Below are 16,111 nucleotides of genomic sequence, written 5' to 3' on the forward strand. Positions count from 1 at the left end.
TGTCCTGTGTGACATCAGGCTTCCCTTAAAGTCACCTCCTGGCCTCTGAGCACACTGTTGTCTCATCACTGGCCTACCTCTTCCTTCACTATTCTTCAACACTTAAATGCACACTGCTTTTTCTGACTCCCTGTCCAGGCTTCTGGATGAGGTGCCCTGCTTCATCCTACAGCCACCTGAGCCTGCACTTATGAGGCAGCTGTCATATTGGGGGGAGAAAAACACAAGGGAAATAAAAGTGCAGGGTCCTTGTCTCAGGGTCACCACAGTGAGGGGTTGGGGGAGGAAGGGGAGAAGGCAGACAAAGGGGATGAAGAGAGAAGAAGAGAGAACCAGGTATGGTGTGACATTCACCACAATTGAAATGTGGACATGGTGCTGGTTGGGAAAGTCTGAAAAGTTTCTGGGAAGAGAGGATGTGTGAATTATTGCTTGAATAAAGAGCAGCATCTCAGCAAAAGGATGGGATTAGAACAGACTGCCCCAACCTCAAGCATCAGCCTCAGAGGGCAAGAATGTCACTGTGGCTGGAGGACAGGGTGGACCAAAGAGGAGGATGGGAAGTCATGTCAGAAGAGAGAAATATTCTGTGAATGTAAGTTCTGAGGCTTCTGCTGCCAGGAGGAACTGACCATCAAATACACACGATCTGAAAAAGAGGCAGAGGACTTGGACAGGCACCATCCACGAACCTGTGTGCTGGTCTCTACTGTCTGTCTGAGCACTTGGAGGAAGCAGACCCTTCAGGCATGGGTTCTACTGGTTTAGTGAAAGTTAGGTTCTGTCATACCCCAATGCCACCAGCTCCTGAGCCTGCACCAGCCAGTGTGTGGGCCTGGGCCAACATGGAAAACTCCTGCCCATGTAGGGAGCCGACTGACTCTAAGAAAGTGAAGGTAAAACCAATACACCTGTCAAGTCCTACACACTGTGGGCCCATTTGTCCCTGGCACCCTCTTTACAGTGTTTGATAATGTGCTGAGCTAAGATCACTCAAAGTCCAGCACTTCTCTTCCAAAATCATCAAATAAAGAACATTTCAAACAAAATGAAGCAAACAGTGAATCTAAACCCAGGTATCTCATAAAGTCTCAGGTTTTTTCAGGATGTCTGGGGAAGATGATGCTAGGCCTAGTGGATTTCTGTCATGACAGCATGGTCAAATCCAGAAGCTGCACCATAGACTGATGTATCCAACACCCTGGGCTCCTTGGAAGCACCCACTTTCTTTACGGTAACAGAATCCCTGAGGCTGGATTCTGTGGAAAGAAGAGGTTCATGCAGCTCACAGTTCTGAAGATTCAAGGGGATGGCACTGGCCTAGGCTGAGCTCTGGAGAGGACTGCTAGGTGACAGAGGATGAGGTCACATGGTGAGAGACCATCACCTCCAATGACCTACAGTTCTCCCACAGCCACGCCCCTTAAGGTACCACCTCACCACACTGGGGACCAAGCTTCTTGGGGCGCAAACCACATCTGAACCACAGGACCCAGGACCCAGGAACCTCAGGACCCAGGCCACCATCCCACCAGAACCCACCCCTTATTGGACTGTGGGACCAGATGAATGTGGCCCAGGAGAGAAAGTGGGACAGGGTCAGGATGAGGTGTGGACTGTCAGAGGGAGAGAGCAGAAAGCGCCACAGGTGCCTGCAGTCGCCCTGTACCCATCTGCCTGGAGGTCCCATCCTGTCACTGCTCGCCTGCGACCCTGTGCTCTGACACTGAGTCCTGATTGAATACAATCCCTTCCTGCATGGGAAGTCGGGCGCATTAGGAAAATCAATCCCACTGTAGGGGGAACCAGACCGGTTTCCTGCTACTGCTCACATTTTCACTAAAACCCTACTTTACTGGAACCAACACTGAAAAAAAGCAGCACATTTTATTCAAAACCAGGCGATACGGGTATTGACAGAGCTGCAGCGATAATGAGGACAATCAATTTTCCCTCCTCCATTATGGGGCATTGAGCAGTTTTGGAGTAAACTTGTGGCACCATTAGGCAAGATCAGCATTTCTCCCTTCTGAAAACTTTCTTTTCTCCCTCTCTTTTTTTTCCTTTTTTTACATTCAAATTATAAGTAATATTGCTCTGTTGAAAAAAAAAAAAAAAGCAACAACAACAACAAAAAAACCCAAAAGGCCCCAAAGCAATAAGCAAAGTGCTGGTAATAAAAACTGAAGATTATAGGCACTTCTTTTTAGTTCTTATTAATAATACATCACGATGTTATTTTTGCATCTTGCTTCATACAGACCGTCTCCCCAGCTCTCACCCCGAATAAAGAGTGCAGTTGCTAAATGAAATAACCCAGGTCTGGAGGAGGGAAAGCTCAGGGTAGGACAGTGGCCATCCCTCTTCTGTCCTGAGCAGATGGGAAAGGAAGGGGAGGATGCAGGAGACAGGGTAACAACATCACAGGAAAGACCTGGGAGTAGTCAAAAGAGATCAGTGGATTTGCTATGGGGAGTCCTCACAGAGAAAGCAACAGCATTGGAGTTGCTGGACACAAACCAGCTTGGGCAGGTCTCCCTCTGGCTGCTGGTCCCTGAGGGGCTGGGTCTGTGCACCTAGCAGCTCACACTGGCTGTACAGGTGTCACATTTAAAGGGAAGGGGGCTCCCATGATCCAGAGACAGTTTGAGTGCATCCCCCAGGGTCCCAGTGTGTGGAGGAGAGGGCGCCTACAAGAAGAATAAATGCAGTTCTTACAGAACTCCCATGGGTTCCTGAGTGAGGGCTGCTAGAACAGAGCGTGTCAGGCCTCTCCTCACCTCTGGCTTCTGGTCTTACCATGGGATCACTCCCTCTTGCTAAGTTTCCCAGGCTAGGTGATTAAACTTGTGATCCTTCTGCCTCAGCCTCCCAGCATGCTGGGATTACAGGTGTCTTCAAGCTTGGCTTTATCTTTTTATTTAAAAAGAAGACCATTAAAAAAGGATGTACTGTATTTGCTCAAATACTTATGGAGCCCACTCTGTGCTTTCTCATCTACATGTGTCAAGGGACATAAAGTGAGGGAGGGAGCTTGAAATCCAGCAGAGGGCAGGGCGAGAGCTCAGTGTCCCCAGGATAAGGTCAGGACCAGAGGCAGACAGAGGGGACACAGTGGTGGAGGAGCTGACACATGGGTGAACCTGCGACATTGGGATCCCTGCACCTGCTTCAGCCAGTGGGGTGTGTGTGTGTGCATGTGTGTATATGTGTGTGCACATGTGTGTGTCTGTGGGGGTCCTTCTGGTAGACTCACACACTTAGGTGGACTCTACTCATTACACCAAGTGGTGTAAACTCAAACACAGGAGCCCAGTGGCAGGGGCAGTGTGGGACCACTTTGACAGACAGCCACTGCCTGGCTCTAGCAGCTTGGATGGCCCCATCTTTGAGAGGGGCCACAAGCCTGGATTGTTATGTGGAAACATAGACTTTTCTACATTGGTATTTAAATCAGAAAGATCCCAGCACCAGGAAGGGCAAACAGCATGCGTGTGAGGACTGAGCTGTGTACAGCTGCCACCGTGGCTCTTTCCCTGGCCTGCAGGTGACTGCAATGGACATTTCATCTCTGGGCCAGCCTCTCTCAGGCTGCCATGCAGGGGAGGGGACCCATGGAAGAGCCCCTGAGTTGGACAGGTTATGGGGCCATAGGCCATGGGTACAGTCTACCTGTTCTACCACCAATGTTTGCTTTGGTCACCTCTTAGCTGTCAGAGGAGATCCAGTGCTCTGTGGCCAGCCACCTGCTATCCCTGGTGAAGTCAGAGAAGAGCCGGCAGGTCATGTGTGAGGCAGGCATGCTCAGAACGCTCGTAACCTCCTGCCAAGGGGTCCTCCGCACTGGCAGCAGCCCCCTGCATGTGCCTCTCATCAGGATTTTTGAAAAGCTTGCTTCGCAGGCCATCGAGCCCGACGTGCTGAGGTACCACATACATTTTTGCACTGAATCCTGCAGAGCATGTTGCTGGGTCCTGTGTGCTCCTCAGGAAGCAGTGCCTCTGCAGTGACATGTGTCCTGAGAACCCTCTGTGCCCCTCCAGCATTCAACACTGGAGCCTTTGGTCTGTGCTGAGCAGTGTGCCGGTCCCCACTAGGCAGACAGAACCTACACCCGGCAATAGTGGTCCAGGGAGGGGGCCGCAAGGAAGTGAGGCTGGGTTGAACCCTGAGGCCTAGGCAAGTTCCTGGGAAGCACTAGCAGGAGGGAAGGCGGCCCACAGCAGGAGCACATGTGGAAGGCATACATAGTACAGGAGGAAGGTGGAGAGGCTCCAAGGACCCTATGCGGCCTTGGAGTGGCACAGGGAGGGCAATGCAAAAGGTCATGCTGCCCCGCCCATGGGAGGAAGTTCAGAGGGCCAGAGGCCAGCCCCTCCAGCCAGGGGGCATGCCAGGAAGGCTGCCATGCTGGCAGGCAAATTCCTGGAGACCTATAAACAGCATACCTCCCAAGGTTCACCTTGAGGCCCCTACCCCTGCCAGCTCTCTGAGCTACATGGCAAGGCAGGCACACTGTGTCTCTGTATGGATTTTGGGAAGGGTATTTCAAGGCAGAAGGGCAGAGGAATTGAGACTATGTGTCTAGGGAAGTGGTTCAGATGAAGTGGGGGAAAACTTTTGCCTGTACAATGTCCTCACTTGGTTCTCTCTTGTGTTGTGCTATCCAGACAGTTTCTAGGGTTAGGAATTCCCCTGCCCCTGTCAGCTGCAGTGAAACACCTCAAAGCATCTCCCGAGGGCAGTGGAGGCACCCCTGGGTGCTCAGGTAGGTGAGGGAAGTGGGGTAGCAGGCTAAGGGGTGTGGGGCAGGGATTACCCCCAACAGGGGAGAAAGGGATAGATTTAAGAATGATTTTACCTGCTGCTCAGCGGTCAGGGTCCCTGGAGAAAGGCCAGGGAAAAAGCAGGAAAAGGATACCCCACATTCCATGTAAGTTGGGTGTTGGGGGCACCTGCCTGCCCTCTAGGGCCTGGATCATGAGACAGTGATGGAGTTTCCTTCATGACTCTGAGACACCTGGTGTGGCCCAGGCAATGGCCACACCTCAGGCTTCCTGCACCCTTCACAACCTGGGGTGAACTGGGGGCCAGAGAGGAGCCCAGGTGAAGACCAGAGTCAGGCCTGCTCCCGGGACGATGCTATTCAGAAAGGCACCGAGAGAAACGGCCTTGGATACCTCAGGTGTAAGATCACCCAGGACACTGAAGTTGAGAAGCATGGACAAAATCTTTGTAAATAGGGAGGACTGGAGGCGTGGAAGGGAGGGCTGGGCAAGGGTAAAAAAGAAGAACCAAGAGAGACTATGTAAAGGTGCAAATTTCCAATGACGAATGTCATTATATTGTATACCTAAAATGTACCAATGATTAGAATGAATAATCGATAATGCAAAATAGGAAGAAAAGATCCAAAGGGGTAGGGGTAGTGGGATGGGCAGGGGAAAGGAAAGAGGGGAAAGGAAAAATGATGGGAAATGGAAAAAATGGAAATAAGGTCTTTGTGGATAGGGAAGGGTGGAGGGTGTGAAGGGAGGGCTAGGAATGGGGAAAAAATAAGAACCAAGATGCATCATGTAAAGGTACAATTCCCAATGAGAAATGTAATTGTGTTGTATACCTACAATGTACCAATAAAAGAATTTAATACAGAAAAAGAAGCACGGATGGGGAAGCAGGCTCGGAGACAGGGTGTTGTGGAGAACAGGGCTGGGCTCGGGGAGCTGGGACAAAGGGAGGAGTGGGCCCCACAGCTGCAGAAAGGCCGGATTGGAGAGGGGCACATGATGGAATGAAAGGGAGAAGTTTCTAGGAGGGCCAGGTCACTTCCACTCTCTCCTGTTCCCCTTGGCAGCAGAGCCCAGGTGGTCAGTGCCTTACGATTTTGCCACATTCTCCACCTGGGTGAGGTGAAGTGGAAACACAGGGCAGGAGACGTCATTTTTCTTACTTGCTGCTGTAGGGCCACCAGCCACAGATATGCGTCCATCTGAGGGACCTGCCGATGCCATCCCTGGAGTGGCTCAGGATAGCACATCTTCGAGGATGTCCTGGGATTCCACCCCAGCCCTTCAGACAGCACTGAGCCTCATCTCCATGACCTCCCCGCGCAATCTGCAGCCACAGAGGGCAGCCCTGGCTCCATCCTTTGTGGAATTTGACATGTCTGTGGAGGGTTACGGGTATGAATGGTGTCCATGCCCTCTGAAAGCAATTTATCAGCTTCCCAGCGCCTCTGGTGCATAAAACATGGATTACAAAGCTAGCTCCTGGCAGAGCCCACCACTCTCAGTCCTGGTACCTGCCCCTCAGTGACTCTCAGGGCAGCATCCCCAGCTGGGAGGACCAGAGGCCCCCTCCCTGCTGTGGCTGCCTTCTGCAATATACTCCAACCTCCAGTGTGGGTCCCCTTCTTCGGGATCTCCTAACTCCACCAGCTGCTTCCTGTCCTTGGGGTATGACCCCTGTGTCCTGTGCCCCAGATGAGCCATACTGATGTGGGGAGCTGCTTGTAGGTCAGTGGTCTGAGATGCTCTCCTGTTCCCAGGTGCCTGTTTATTCCAACCCTGTCTACCGTTATGGGGACCAGTACTGAGTACTCTATCTCCGGAGGGATCGGGACAGGTGGGTCTCCCTTCAGGTGGCCTCAGTGGTCAATTTGCACTTGGCATTTCCAAAAAGTGCAAGTCTTCCCCTTGGTCCTGAGTATCCACAGATGGTGGTCCTCTAGCTGCTGAGTTTGCTTACCCTCTGTAGGACAAGTGTCCTGGTCACCCTGTGTCCCAAGGGCTCAGTCCAAGACCATGTTCAGTCAACACTGAGAGACTTATGGTGACTGGGCTGCTGATCCTGGGTTTGATTCATTGTACAGTGCCTGGAGTAGACGGAGAAGGGCACATCGCCTGCCTTGAGGGTCTCTGCTTCCCATATTGGGTGGGTGCTGGGTGCTGAGAGCCAGTGCCTTCAAGGACCAGCAGCCAGGGCAGACCTCTTTCCAGATGGGGTTGACACTGAGTGTGCTGCCATCCATGAGTGTCACCGGCCCTCTTATAGGGTGGAGGGCACAGGGCTTCCCTGGAGCAGGGCATGAACCTGTCAAGTGTCCTCTGCCCCATGGAACATGAAGCCTGGGTTCAGATCAACTGAGCAGGGGTCCAGGTGGTGACAGGCCTTGGGGACAGTGGTGGCCCCTCTGCTCCATAAGAAGGCAGTTGGGATTGTGGAGGGTAGGGGAGCAGGCTGGGAAAGGCTTGGAGACTTCAGTGCAGTCCAACAGAAACACATTGGGCAGGAATGCTGCTGACTTCTGGGAGCTTCCTCTTTGTCCTGTGGTGACAGGACAGCACTTTGTGGGTTGGGATTCAGTGGGTGTGAGGCCGGCTAGGCCCAGCACTGGCTCCTGGAGGTGACACAGGGCACCAATCCTGGTGAGCACACACTTGCTCCCCCAAAGGGCAGAGCCTAAGGCTGTGCTTGTGTTGTGACAGGTGGAGCCAGGCCCTTCCCTCCTCCTGGGGGCCTCACCTTCTCTTGCTGGTTCCTGCTCAGCCGGCAGGCCATCACCACCGAGGGCCACCCGATCCGCTTCCTCACCCTAGTACGCCACCTGGCCAGGACCGAGCAGCCCTTTGTTTGCTTCTCTGCCAGCCTCTGCCCAGATGACCTCTCCTTGGTGGTATCCACAGAAGAGAAGGAATTCCAGCCCCTGGGTGAGCTTTGGGATCCAAAGTGGCTTTGTCCACACTGGGAAGACACAGGGCCATGTTGAAGGCTCTGGCCTTGGACACGTGTAGAGTCTGGTGACCTCTGGTCTCTCTATATCTTTGAGACTCATTCCCTTGGTTCCATACCTGCTTGAAGAGCTGAGCAGATAAGGGTTGGGTTCCCAAGGTCCAGGCTCTGAGGTTGCGCCTGGCTTCAGGGATCTTGCTCATGGCTTCCCAGAAGAGTGGTCATGAGGAGTACTCAGGGTTTGCCTTCCCTGGCTGCCCCTGGCCCTGCCTGTGGGGCCTTGGCCTTATTCTCCAAGTTGACCTACCTGAGGTGGCCCCAGCATGTCCAGGCTACCTGATCCTCAGTGTCCTATGAGTCATTTTCCTGGGTAGCATGGCGAAGGTCCTAATGGGTGACACCTTTGGCCACAGCAAGACTACCTGTTCCCTCCTTTGGCTGCATGTGTGTGTCACCATGAAAGCCATCTACTATGGGATGGTGTCTTACTAGAGTCTGGCACTTAGGGTTGAATCCTGGCAGGTTGACCTTGGGTGAGTTACCTAAGCTCTCTAAGCTTCAGGAGGATGAAATGGAAGAAGCAAAGCACCTACCTCAGAGTGTTCTTGTGACAATAAAATAACCAGGGACTGGCTCTTGAGGAGCCATAGCTGTTACTGCTGCTGTTGTCACATTTTATGAGAAGAGGACCAGGCCACACCTCCAAGGGCCAGGCCCAGTGTGTGATGCTGCATGATATTCCAGCATCTGTGTTCTCTTTCAGACGTCATGGAACCCGAGGATGCCATTGACCCCTCCCCTGGACGCCAGCTTCAGGTCAGGTGTGGCCAGCTGCTGGCCTTCGGTCAGTGGCATCACCTGGCTGTGGTTGTCACCAAGGAAATGAAAAGGAACTGTACCATCTCTACATATCTGGATGGACAGGCTATCGGCTCAGCCAAAGTGAGATGGTGTCCCCACCCCAGCTGCACTTTGCTCTCAGCTCTGTCACCCAGATAGGGCCTTGACTCAGCTCTGTGTTTTCTTTTGGGAACGGGTTTGATGTCTAAGGAAATACATTTGCTGTCCAAGATGTTGGTTGAGCACAGGTATGGAAAGGATATCCTAGTAAAGTGGACTGAAGGTCACAGAACCAGGGCAGAAGGGAGAGCCCGGGGCCAGATCTGTAAGAATAGTGAGAAGAAGACAGTTTAAGGTTCAAAGTCCCCAGGGAGGTCTGCGCAGAGCCTGAGGTCTAACTTTTCTAAGATGCTTCCTGGGGAGGCCAACAGGGCTGTTCTGCACACAACTCTTGGGAGCAAGACACCAACACATCTCCCCTTACTTTGAGCAAGATTGATGAAGAAAGTCACAGAATGTGAGCATGCACAGGAAAGAAGCTTTCCTCACCCTCATGTAGAGATGCCCAAGTATAAAGCAGACCAATGAGCTGGCAGGCATGTGCCATCCAGCAGATGCTGTCAGAGGTCCCCAAGGAACCTGGTGGGGGGGGCAGAGTCCAGGGTGGGCAGGGACAGCTGGTTTTCCACCCAGCTTTCAGAGAGAGAGTCTCACCTCGGCTGCATTCTAGAATCACCCATACAGGCTTTGTAAAGCTCTTGCACAAGAATGCACCCCAGATCAGTTACACTGGACCCTCTGTGTGTTGGGTTACTGAACAATTCAGTAGAGTCTTCAGATTTTCAGAGGTTATTCTAATGTGCCTCCAGGTTTAGGCAGAAATCTATTCTTTGCCTATCTGGATAGTCACTTTCCTTTCTTTAGCATTACTTGTTGAAAGGCTGTCCATCTGCCATTATATTACTTTTTGCACCTTTGTCAAAAATTAGTTGTGCAACCAAGAGAGTATGTAAAGGTGCGTATCTCCAATGATGAATGTCATTATATTGTGCACCTAAAATGTACCAGTAAAAGGATATACACACACAAAATTAGTTCTGCATGTTAGGGTGGGTTTATTTCTGGGTTCTGTGTTGTACTGCCTTGATCTATGACTATCACTCTATCAGTGCCACACTGTCTTGATTATTATAGTTAGACAATATGAATTGTTACTTGATAGGGTGCTTTCTTGCACTTACTCTTTTTTCTAAATTGTTTAAGCTATTCTAGAGCCTGTGTTTTCTATACCAATTTTAGAATTAGCTTGTTTATGAGTACAAAATAGTCTTACTGAGATTTTGATAGGAATTGTATTATACATATAGATCAATTGGAGGAAAATAGTATCTTTATTGTAGTGAATCTTTCTATCCATCAACATGGTATGTATCTCCACTTACATGGGTTCTCTTTGAATTTTTTCATTATCATTTTGGGATTTTTAGTATAGAGAGCCTGTTCATGTCTTATTAAGTATGTGATTATTATTTGAACAATTGTAAATGATATTGTTTTAAGTTTTAAATTACACTTGTTAGTCTATAAATATGCAATTTTTGGTGTGTGTTTTTTTTTGATATCTTGTAGCTTTGATGAGCTCACTTAGTTCTAGGATGGTAATGATGAACCTATGGCACATGTGCTGCAGTGGGCTGTTTGTATCAATGAAAACTCTAAAAGGTTCACCATCAATGTTTCAGGGGTTTAAAAAAGTTCCTTGGAATTTTCTATGTAGGCATGTCATTTGCAAATAGACAGTTTTATTTCTTCTTCTCTAAACTATATGACTATGATTATTGTTATTCTATGAAGCTTCATTAATGTGCCAAAAATAGACATTTAAGTTTTTAATAGAATGACTGGGACAAGAGAGATGGACCATTGTGTCTCCTTCTGTGTTTTATCAAATTTGTTTCCAAAGGTAGCTCCAGCTTTTTACTTACACCTACATTTCATAATTTGTTTTTCTGCATGCTTCTTAGATTTGAGTTCTTTTTAATTTTTTAGATAAAATAACATTTTTTAATAAACAAACATGGCTCATTATGTTGCATCACTATGTGCTTATTTGATTAAGTCTGAAGTTACACACCACCTACTTCCTCCATCCTGTTTGTTTTCACAGATGCTGTATATCCAGGCCTTGCCTGGACCCTTCCTTTCAATGGATCCGTCCTCATTTGTGGATGTTTATGGATATATTGCAACCCCTCGAATTTGGAGACAAAAGTCGTCATTAATCTGGCGTCTTGGTCCTACCTACCTCTTTGAAGAAGCCATATCAATGGATACTCTGGAAGTTATTATCAAACTTGGCCCAAGATACTGTGGTAACTTCCAAGCTGTGCATACTCCAGGTATGGAGTGTTCTGATTTATAATGTTTTTTCTGGAATCAATTTTTAAATGGACATCTAGTTATTTATAGCACATTTGTAAAGAATAAACTCAGCACAGGTCAGTCATTAGGAAAGACCTCTGTAATTGGATCATTATATATTTACAACCCAACAGAAAATGTCACAGAAAAGGAAATGACAATATCCTGTAGATTTAGTCTCTAAAGCTCCTAATGGAGGAGGATGGGTGGGTAATACCATCAGCAAAGAAAGAGAAACGAGAATGAGATAAATAAGTTACATTCCTTTTAATGAAGAAGCTTTTTAACTAAAGTATGCTGTTGTCTTCAATTATTAAACAGGCAGACAAAACATCCACATTCTCCTTATTGATTGTTGGCTGTTCAAACAGAGGACATTGCTCATCAAGTTGGGGGTCAGCTCCCATCTGGGAAGAGTGATAAATGCACTGGGGCAGGGAGGCCTTGTGGGTGGGGAAGGGCTACTGAGTGCTGCTGACTGTTTCTATCTCCAGGCCTGAGTTTTGCTTGAACTTCATTTCCTGTGGCAAATGGCACTGACCAAAGCAATGGGACCAGGTCAGGGCTGCAGCCAGTTTCATGGGCTCTGTTTTCACACACCACACGTCTCCAGCATGACATTTAGTCCTGGTGACTTGAGTATCAGGGTACTGATTCCAAGTTGAATATTCACACCAGCCCATGCAGTTCATGAAAAATTTCCCATTTCCTTCTTTATAAGTCAGATTTCTTATTCCTTAGCACTTTGGCTTTGGAGAGCAAGTTAGAGGTTTGATAGATGTTTTAAACTCTGGTAATTTAATACCTGGAATCTCTCTATTTTATAGAAGGCTCAATCTTGGAGATGTGCCTAGTTTTTGTAAGTGTCAGAGAAGCACAAGCTTAAGCATAAGACATCTCAACACACAACTTTGAAAAACCATACAGTGTAGCAGGATACAAACCTCTTCTCAATGATTACTTTGTTGTGTGGCTACAGATATTTAATTGTCTGAGAGTTAATTTCCTTCTCTGTAAAGAGAGACTATACCTGATTGAAGATGTGTCGCTATAGGAGAAGACCTTGATGGTGAAGTCAAACCCCTTGTTGCAGAGGAAAAGGTTTCCTTTGGACTCCACGTGGCCAGCTCCTCCATCACCAATGTGGCAGACCTCAGAAACACCTACAACGAGGTGGACAGCCGCCTAATTGCCAAGGAGGTACCCCTTCTAATTCCACTGCCTTTCCCTGTTGAAATCTTGATTTCATGGCTTGCTTCTGCTTCTGTGCTTAAGTAAACACTAATTCATGTTTGTCCTAGTGTGGCTGGACAGATACACACATCCACAAACTCTAGTTCATTTAATAAAATACGCTGTGCTTTTCTACTCATCACATCCCTCACGATTGACCCTTTTATTTATAATCACTCAGAGAGGAAAGTGGGAGCTCTTCCTGGTAGAGGAAGAACAAATGGAATATTTTCACTGCTGTTGCAATGTACAGACACAGTGCTGGTCTTCCCTTTGAATTCTCCTGACCCATCAGCACTGCAAAAATCAGTTTTGAATTGCTGTGACATTTTAAAAAACCATATAAACTTGCAGAAAAACAGGCAAACGTGTATAAATGAGGATGCCCTGGGTTTACAACTTCTACTTCCTGCCTAAAGATCTTCTTTTGCTTTTAGTACTGATGCATGTTGGCTGATCTGTTTACATTCTTGTCACCCTCAAGGACAGAAAGCACCCTGCAGCAAGAGGGATGGGGAGTAGGTGCTGCCACACCACAGTGGTGCTCACCACACAGGGCACTTCCTGATGGAGGTGGCCCCGATTCCTCTCTCATGCCCTTCAGAAATCAGGAGGGCTCAGGCATTGCAGAATGGGGACAACCCAGGCTGAGAAGGTGGTGGCTACCTTGGCAATGCTGGGTCCCCTGAGATGACCTTGGGTTCTTCCTGCCCTCACCAAGGGCTGTTTTCCAAAGCCACTCAGTTAAGACACAGCTTGGGAGTAGGACAGGCTTCCAGCCCCCACCATTGGTTTAAGTATGATTCACCTGCTAATCACTGCCTATGGAAGCACCAGCCCTGGCTAGGCCCCAGGGACCCTGATGTCTAGGAGCTTATGACCAATACCCCCTCTTTTCTAGGAGACTCCCAAGACTAATTGTTGCCAATTTCTCTAGATGAACATTTCCTCCCGTGACCATACCACACCCGTGTTCCTGCTGAGAAATTGTGCTGGACACCTCTTGGGTTCGCTCAGGACCCTTGGAGCTGTTGCTGTGGGCCAGCTAGGTAGGTTGCCAGGGAACCTTCACTGCTCTTCAGGAAGAAGGGCTGGTGCTCCCTGGAATTGTGGAGCACAGGCCAGATGGGGTGTACTGGGGTCCAGACCAGGAGGGCCAGAGTGGGAACCAGAGGGCACAGAGATCAGTGGCCCCTGCCCCATCTGAGAACTGGGGGATAACTCAGCTACAAGCAGGCTGGTGTCTGTGCCCAGTGGAGCCTCTCTAGGAGGCGTGGTGGTTGTCTTCAGAGACACAGGCAGCACCTGCTGCTCACTAGGCAACGGGGCCAGGGTCTAGCCCTGCAGAGGACAGAGGGCAGGAGAAGCCCAAGGTTTTCAGAGCTACCAGGAAACTGAGCTGAGGAGCCATCTGGCTCCTCAGCACTGAGGACCCAGGACAGTGGGTGCCCCATGCAGCCTCTGGATTTCAGTCTTCTGATGACACAGACAGGTCTCCCTCAGGACCCTTGCCTCCTGAGTCTTTCCCAGCCCCTCCTTCCTGCTCCTTCTGGCCTTCCAGATGGAGGCCCTAGTGGCCCCTCCACCCTCCTGCTTCAGGGATTTTGCATGGCAGGGTGGCTGCAACTCACCAATCCAGTGCCTTCTTTGTCCCATGCAGGGGTGAGGGTCTTTCACTCCAGCCCTGCTGCCAGCAGCTTGGACTTCATTGGTGGTCCCGCCATCCTCCTGGGCCTCATCTCCTTAGCAACAGATGACCATACCATGTATGCAGCTGTGAAGGTCCTGCACTCAGTTCTGACCAGCAACATCATGTGTGACCACCTGATGCAGCACATCAGCGGGTACCAGGTAACCCACCCCAGCCCGGGGACAGGGACAGGCTTCCTTGCCACATGGACATTTCCTCCAGGGTGATTTCTGGCTGGCAGGAGTTGCTGGGACCAGCAAGGTCACAGCAGGGGAGGACCAGGTTACAACTAGCCTGTGATGCTTTGAGCATGCACCTGAATTCAGCTTCTGGCACTTTCCCTGTTGATTGTAGGACCCTCTGTGCATCCTCCATTGCTGTCTGTACCACAGCCTCAGGGCTAGTCTGCCTGGCTGGGAATCCTGACTCATCCTCATCTTGTTATGTGACCATAAAAGAGTTATATACCCTCTCTGCCTCAATGTCCCCATCTGTAGGGATATGGACTGCCATAGCTAGTGCATCATTGGGCTGCCATGAACATTAGATTCCCTATACAGGAGAGGCTCTGCACACTGCTCAGAACTGCTAGCTACATGTGTCCTTTGTCTCTCTGTGCCTCAGTTTCTCCATGTGTAAACCAGGAGTAACACACCTGTTGGATAGGGTTATGCTGATTACATGTGAAAACATAGGTTGAGGTCCTAGAAGGATGCCCGTGCAAGAAAATTGTGCATGTGTGCATTGTGGTCACTGCTGTTTACAGCTGACCAGGTCAGAGGAGAAATGGACACAGCCCTCAAGTGACTCCTGCATGGCAGGAAGATGGCCCTTGAAGAGACACAGGAACAGGACCAGAGGCACAGACTTTGGCCACTATACTAGTCCTTGCCAGGGGAAGAGACTGTGGTTAGATCACACACTTGGCAACACTGTGACCAGGACAGTCTGAAATGGTATTGCATTGTCTTTCTGGGTGTGTTGGAAGAGGAGGGCAGTGTTTCTGGGAAAGGGGGACAGAGAGGACAGTGTTAGAACCAGAGATGGGGAACCAAGCTGTGCAGGGGATGAGCAGGAGCCCAGACAGGGGAAGACCCAGATGCTAGGGACAGCTGGCAGTCTGGGTACTGTTTCACCCAGGTCCCTGGGAAAGTGCTTGGTGGGATGCATCTTCCTAGGCTCTGGGAAGGGCTGGCTCCCGAGGGCTTGCTGGGACCCTAGTATCTCTCCACTGGGTGGTAGGATGCAGGCACTGCTAGCTTCTGGGACAATGGAATGACACATCTCAGGGGCACAGAGGAAGCAAGGCTGGTGTGACTGGGCTCCTGGGGCATGGAGGCTCCCTGGTGTTGCTTCAGCTTCTATGAGATGCTTATGCATAAAGGATCCGGGAACAAAAAATGGGAAACCTAGGAGGGGACCAGCAGCACTTGTCACCAGGGAAGAGATTCAGAGAGAGGCCAAGTCACACGAGCTCAGAAAAGGGGACACCAGCGGGGCAGGAGCCCCAGAGTCGGCATAGGCTTTTCTTCTGAGAACATGCAGACAGGGATGGCAGCAGAATGAGCGTGGTTTTGCTAGTGGGTCTGCCCAAGGAGCAGGCTGCTGAGGAAGGACGAGTCCCCCTGGACATTCACAGGCTGCTCCATGTCACCATCCCAGATCCTGGCGTTCCTCCTGCGGAAGAAGACCTTTCTTCTCAACCACCACATCCTCCAGCTCATCCTCTCGGTGGCTGGCACTGCAGAGCTGGGCTTCAGGCCATCTGCTGTCACCAACATGAGTGTCTTCCAGCACATTCTCTGTGACTTCGAGGTAAACCAGAGGGCTGAGGCCTTCTGGAGTGTGTGTGGGCATGTGTGTGCACATGTGATGGTAAAAGTCTGGAGGTTCTGCTATGCCAGTCCACCAGCTTCCCCCAGAGTGCCCATGGCAGGGACCACACAAGTTCCAGAGCCCTGGCTGGATTATAGTTAAATCCTGCTACCTCTGGGCTGTGTGGTCTTGGACAATGTTCTTGACCTGTCCGAACCCCATCATACTTCTATTTGACATGGAGACTGTCACCTCTTACATGTGGGCTATGGTGGGGTTAAACCAGGTAGTATCTGAGAGACTTTAAGCTGTGAAGTGTCATGCCCATATGAGAGTTTGAAAGAGTGATCCCTATTCTTCTGGATGGTGCTTTGCTACTTC

General features: G+C 49.9%; 1 protein-coding gene across 4 annotated transcripts in view; it reads left to right on the plus strand.

Moving 5' to 3' along the window:
* Wdfy4 (WDFY family member 4) overlaps positions 1–16,111 on the plus strand; it is a 287,946-nt gene that overhangs the window by 105,135 nt on the left and 166,700 nt on the right. For all 4 annotated transcript variants that reach the window (XM_004874534.4, XM_087210586.1, XM_087210585.1 and 1 more), the window contains 11 exons: positions 3,711–3,925; positions 4,671–4,768; positions 5,963–6,182; positions 6,548–6,624; positions 7,488–7,709; positions 8,495–8,673; positions 10,739–10,970; positions 12,047–12,192; positions 13,163–13,274; positions 13,886–14,076; positions 15,578–15,730. In XM_004874534.4, the coding sequence (XP_004874591.2) occupies positions 3,711–3,925; positions 4,671–4,768; positions 5,963–6,182; positions 6,548–6,624; positions 7,488–7,709; positions 8,495–8,673; positions 10,739–10,970; positions 12,047–12,192; positions 13,163–13,274; positions 13,886–14,076; positions 15,578–15,730 (1,845 nt within the window). The remainder of the gene's footprint in view (positions 1–3,710; positions 3,926–4,670; positions 4,769–5,962; positions 6,183–6,547; positions 6,625–7,487; positions 7,710–8,494; positions 8,674–10,738; positions 10,971–12,046; positions 12,193–13,162; positions 13,275–13,885; positions 14,077–15,577; positions 15,731–16,111) is intronic.

This window comes from Heterocephalus glaber, unplaced genomic scaffold, assembly GCF_053883595.1.
Source record: "Heterocephalus glaber isolate CG9 unplaced genomic scaffold, H.glaber_assembly_v1.0 deba00001150, whole genome shotgun sequence".
Taxonomy (NCBI): domain Eukaryota; kingdom Metazoa; phylum Chordata; class Mammalia; order Rodentia; family Bathyergidae; genus Heterocephalus; species Heterocephalus glaber.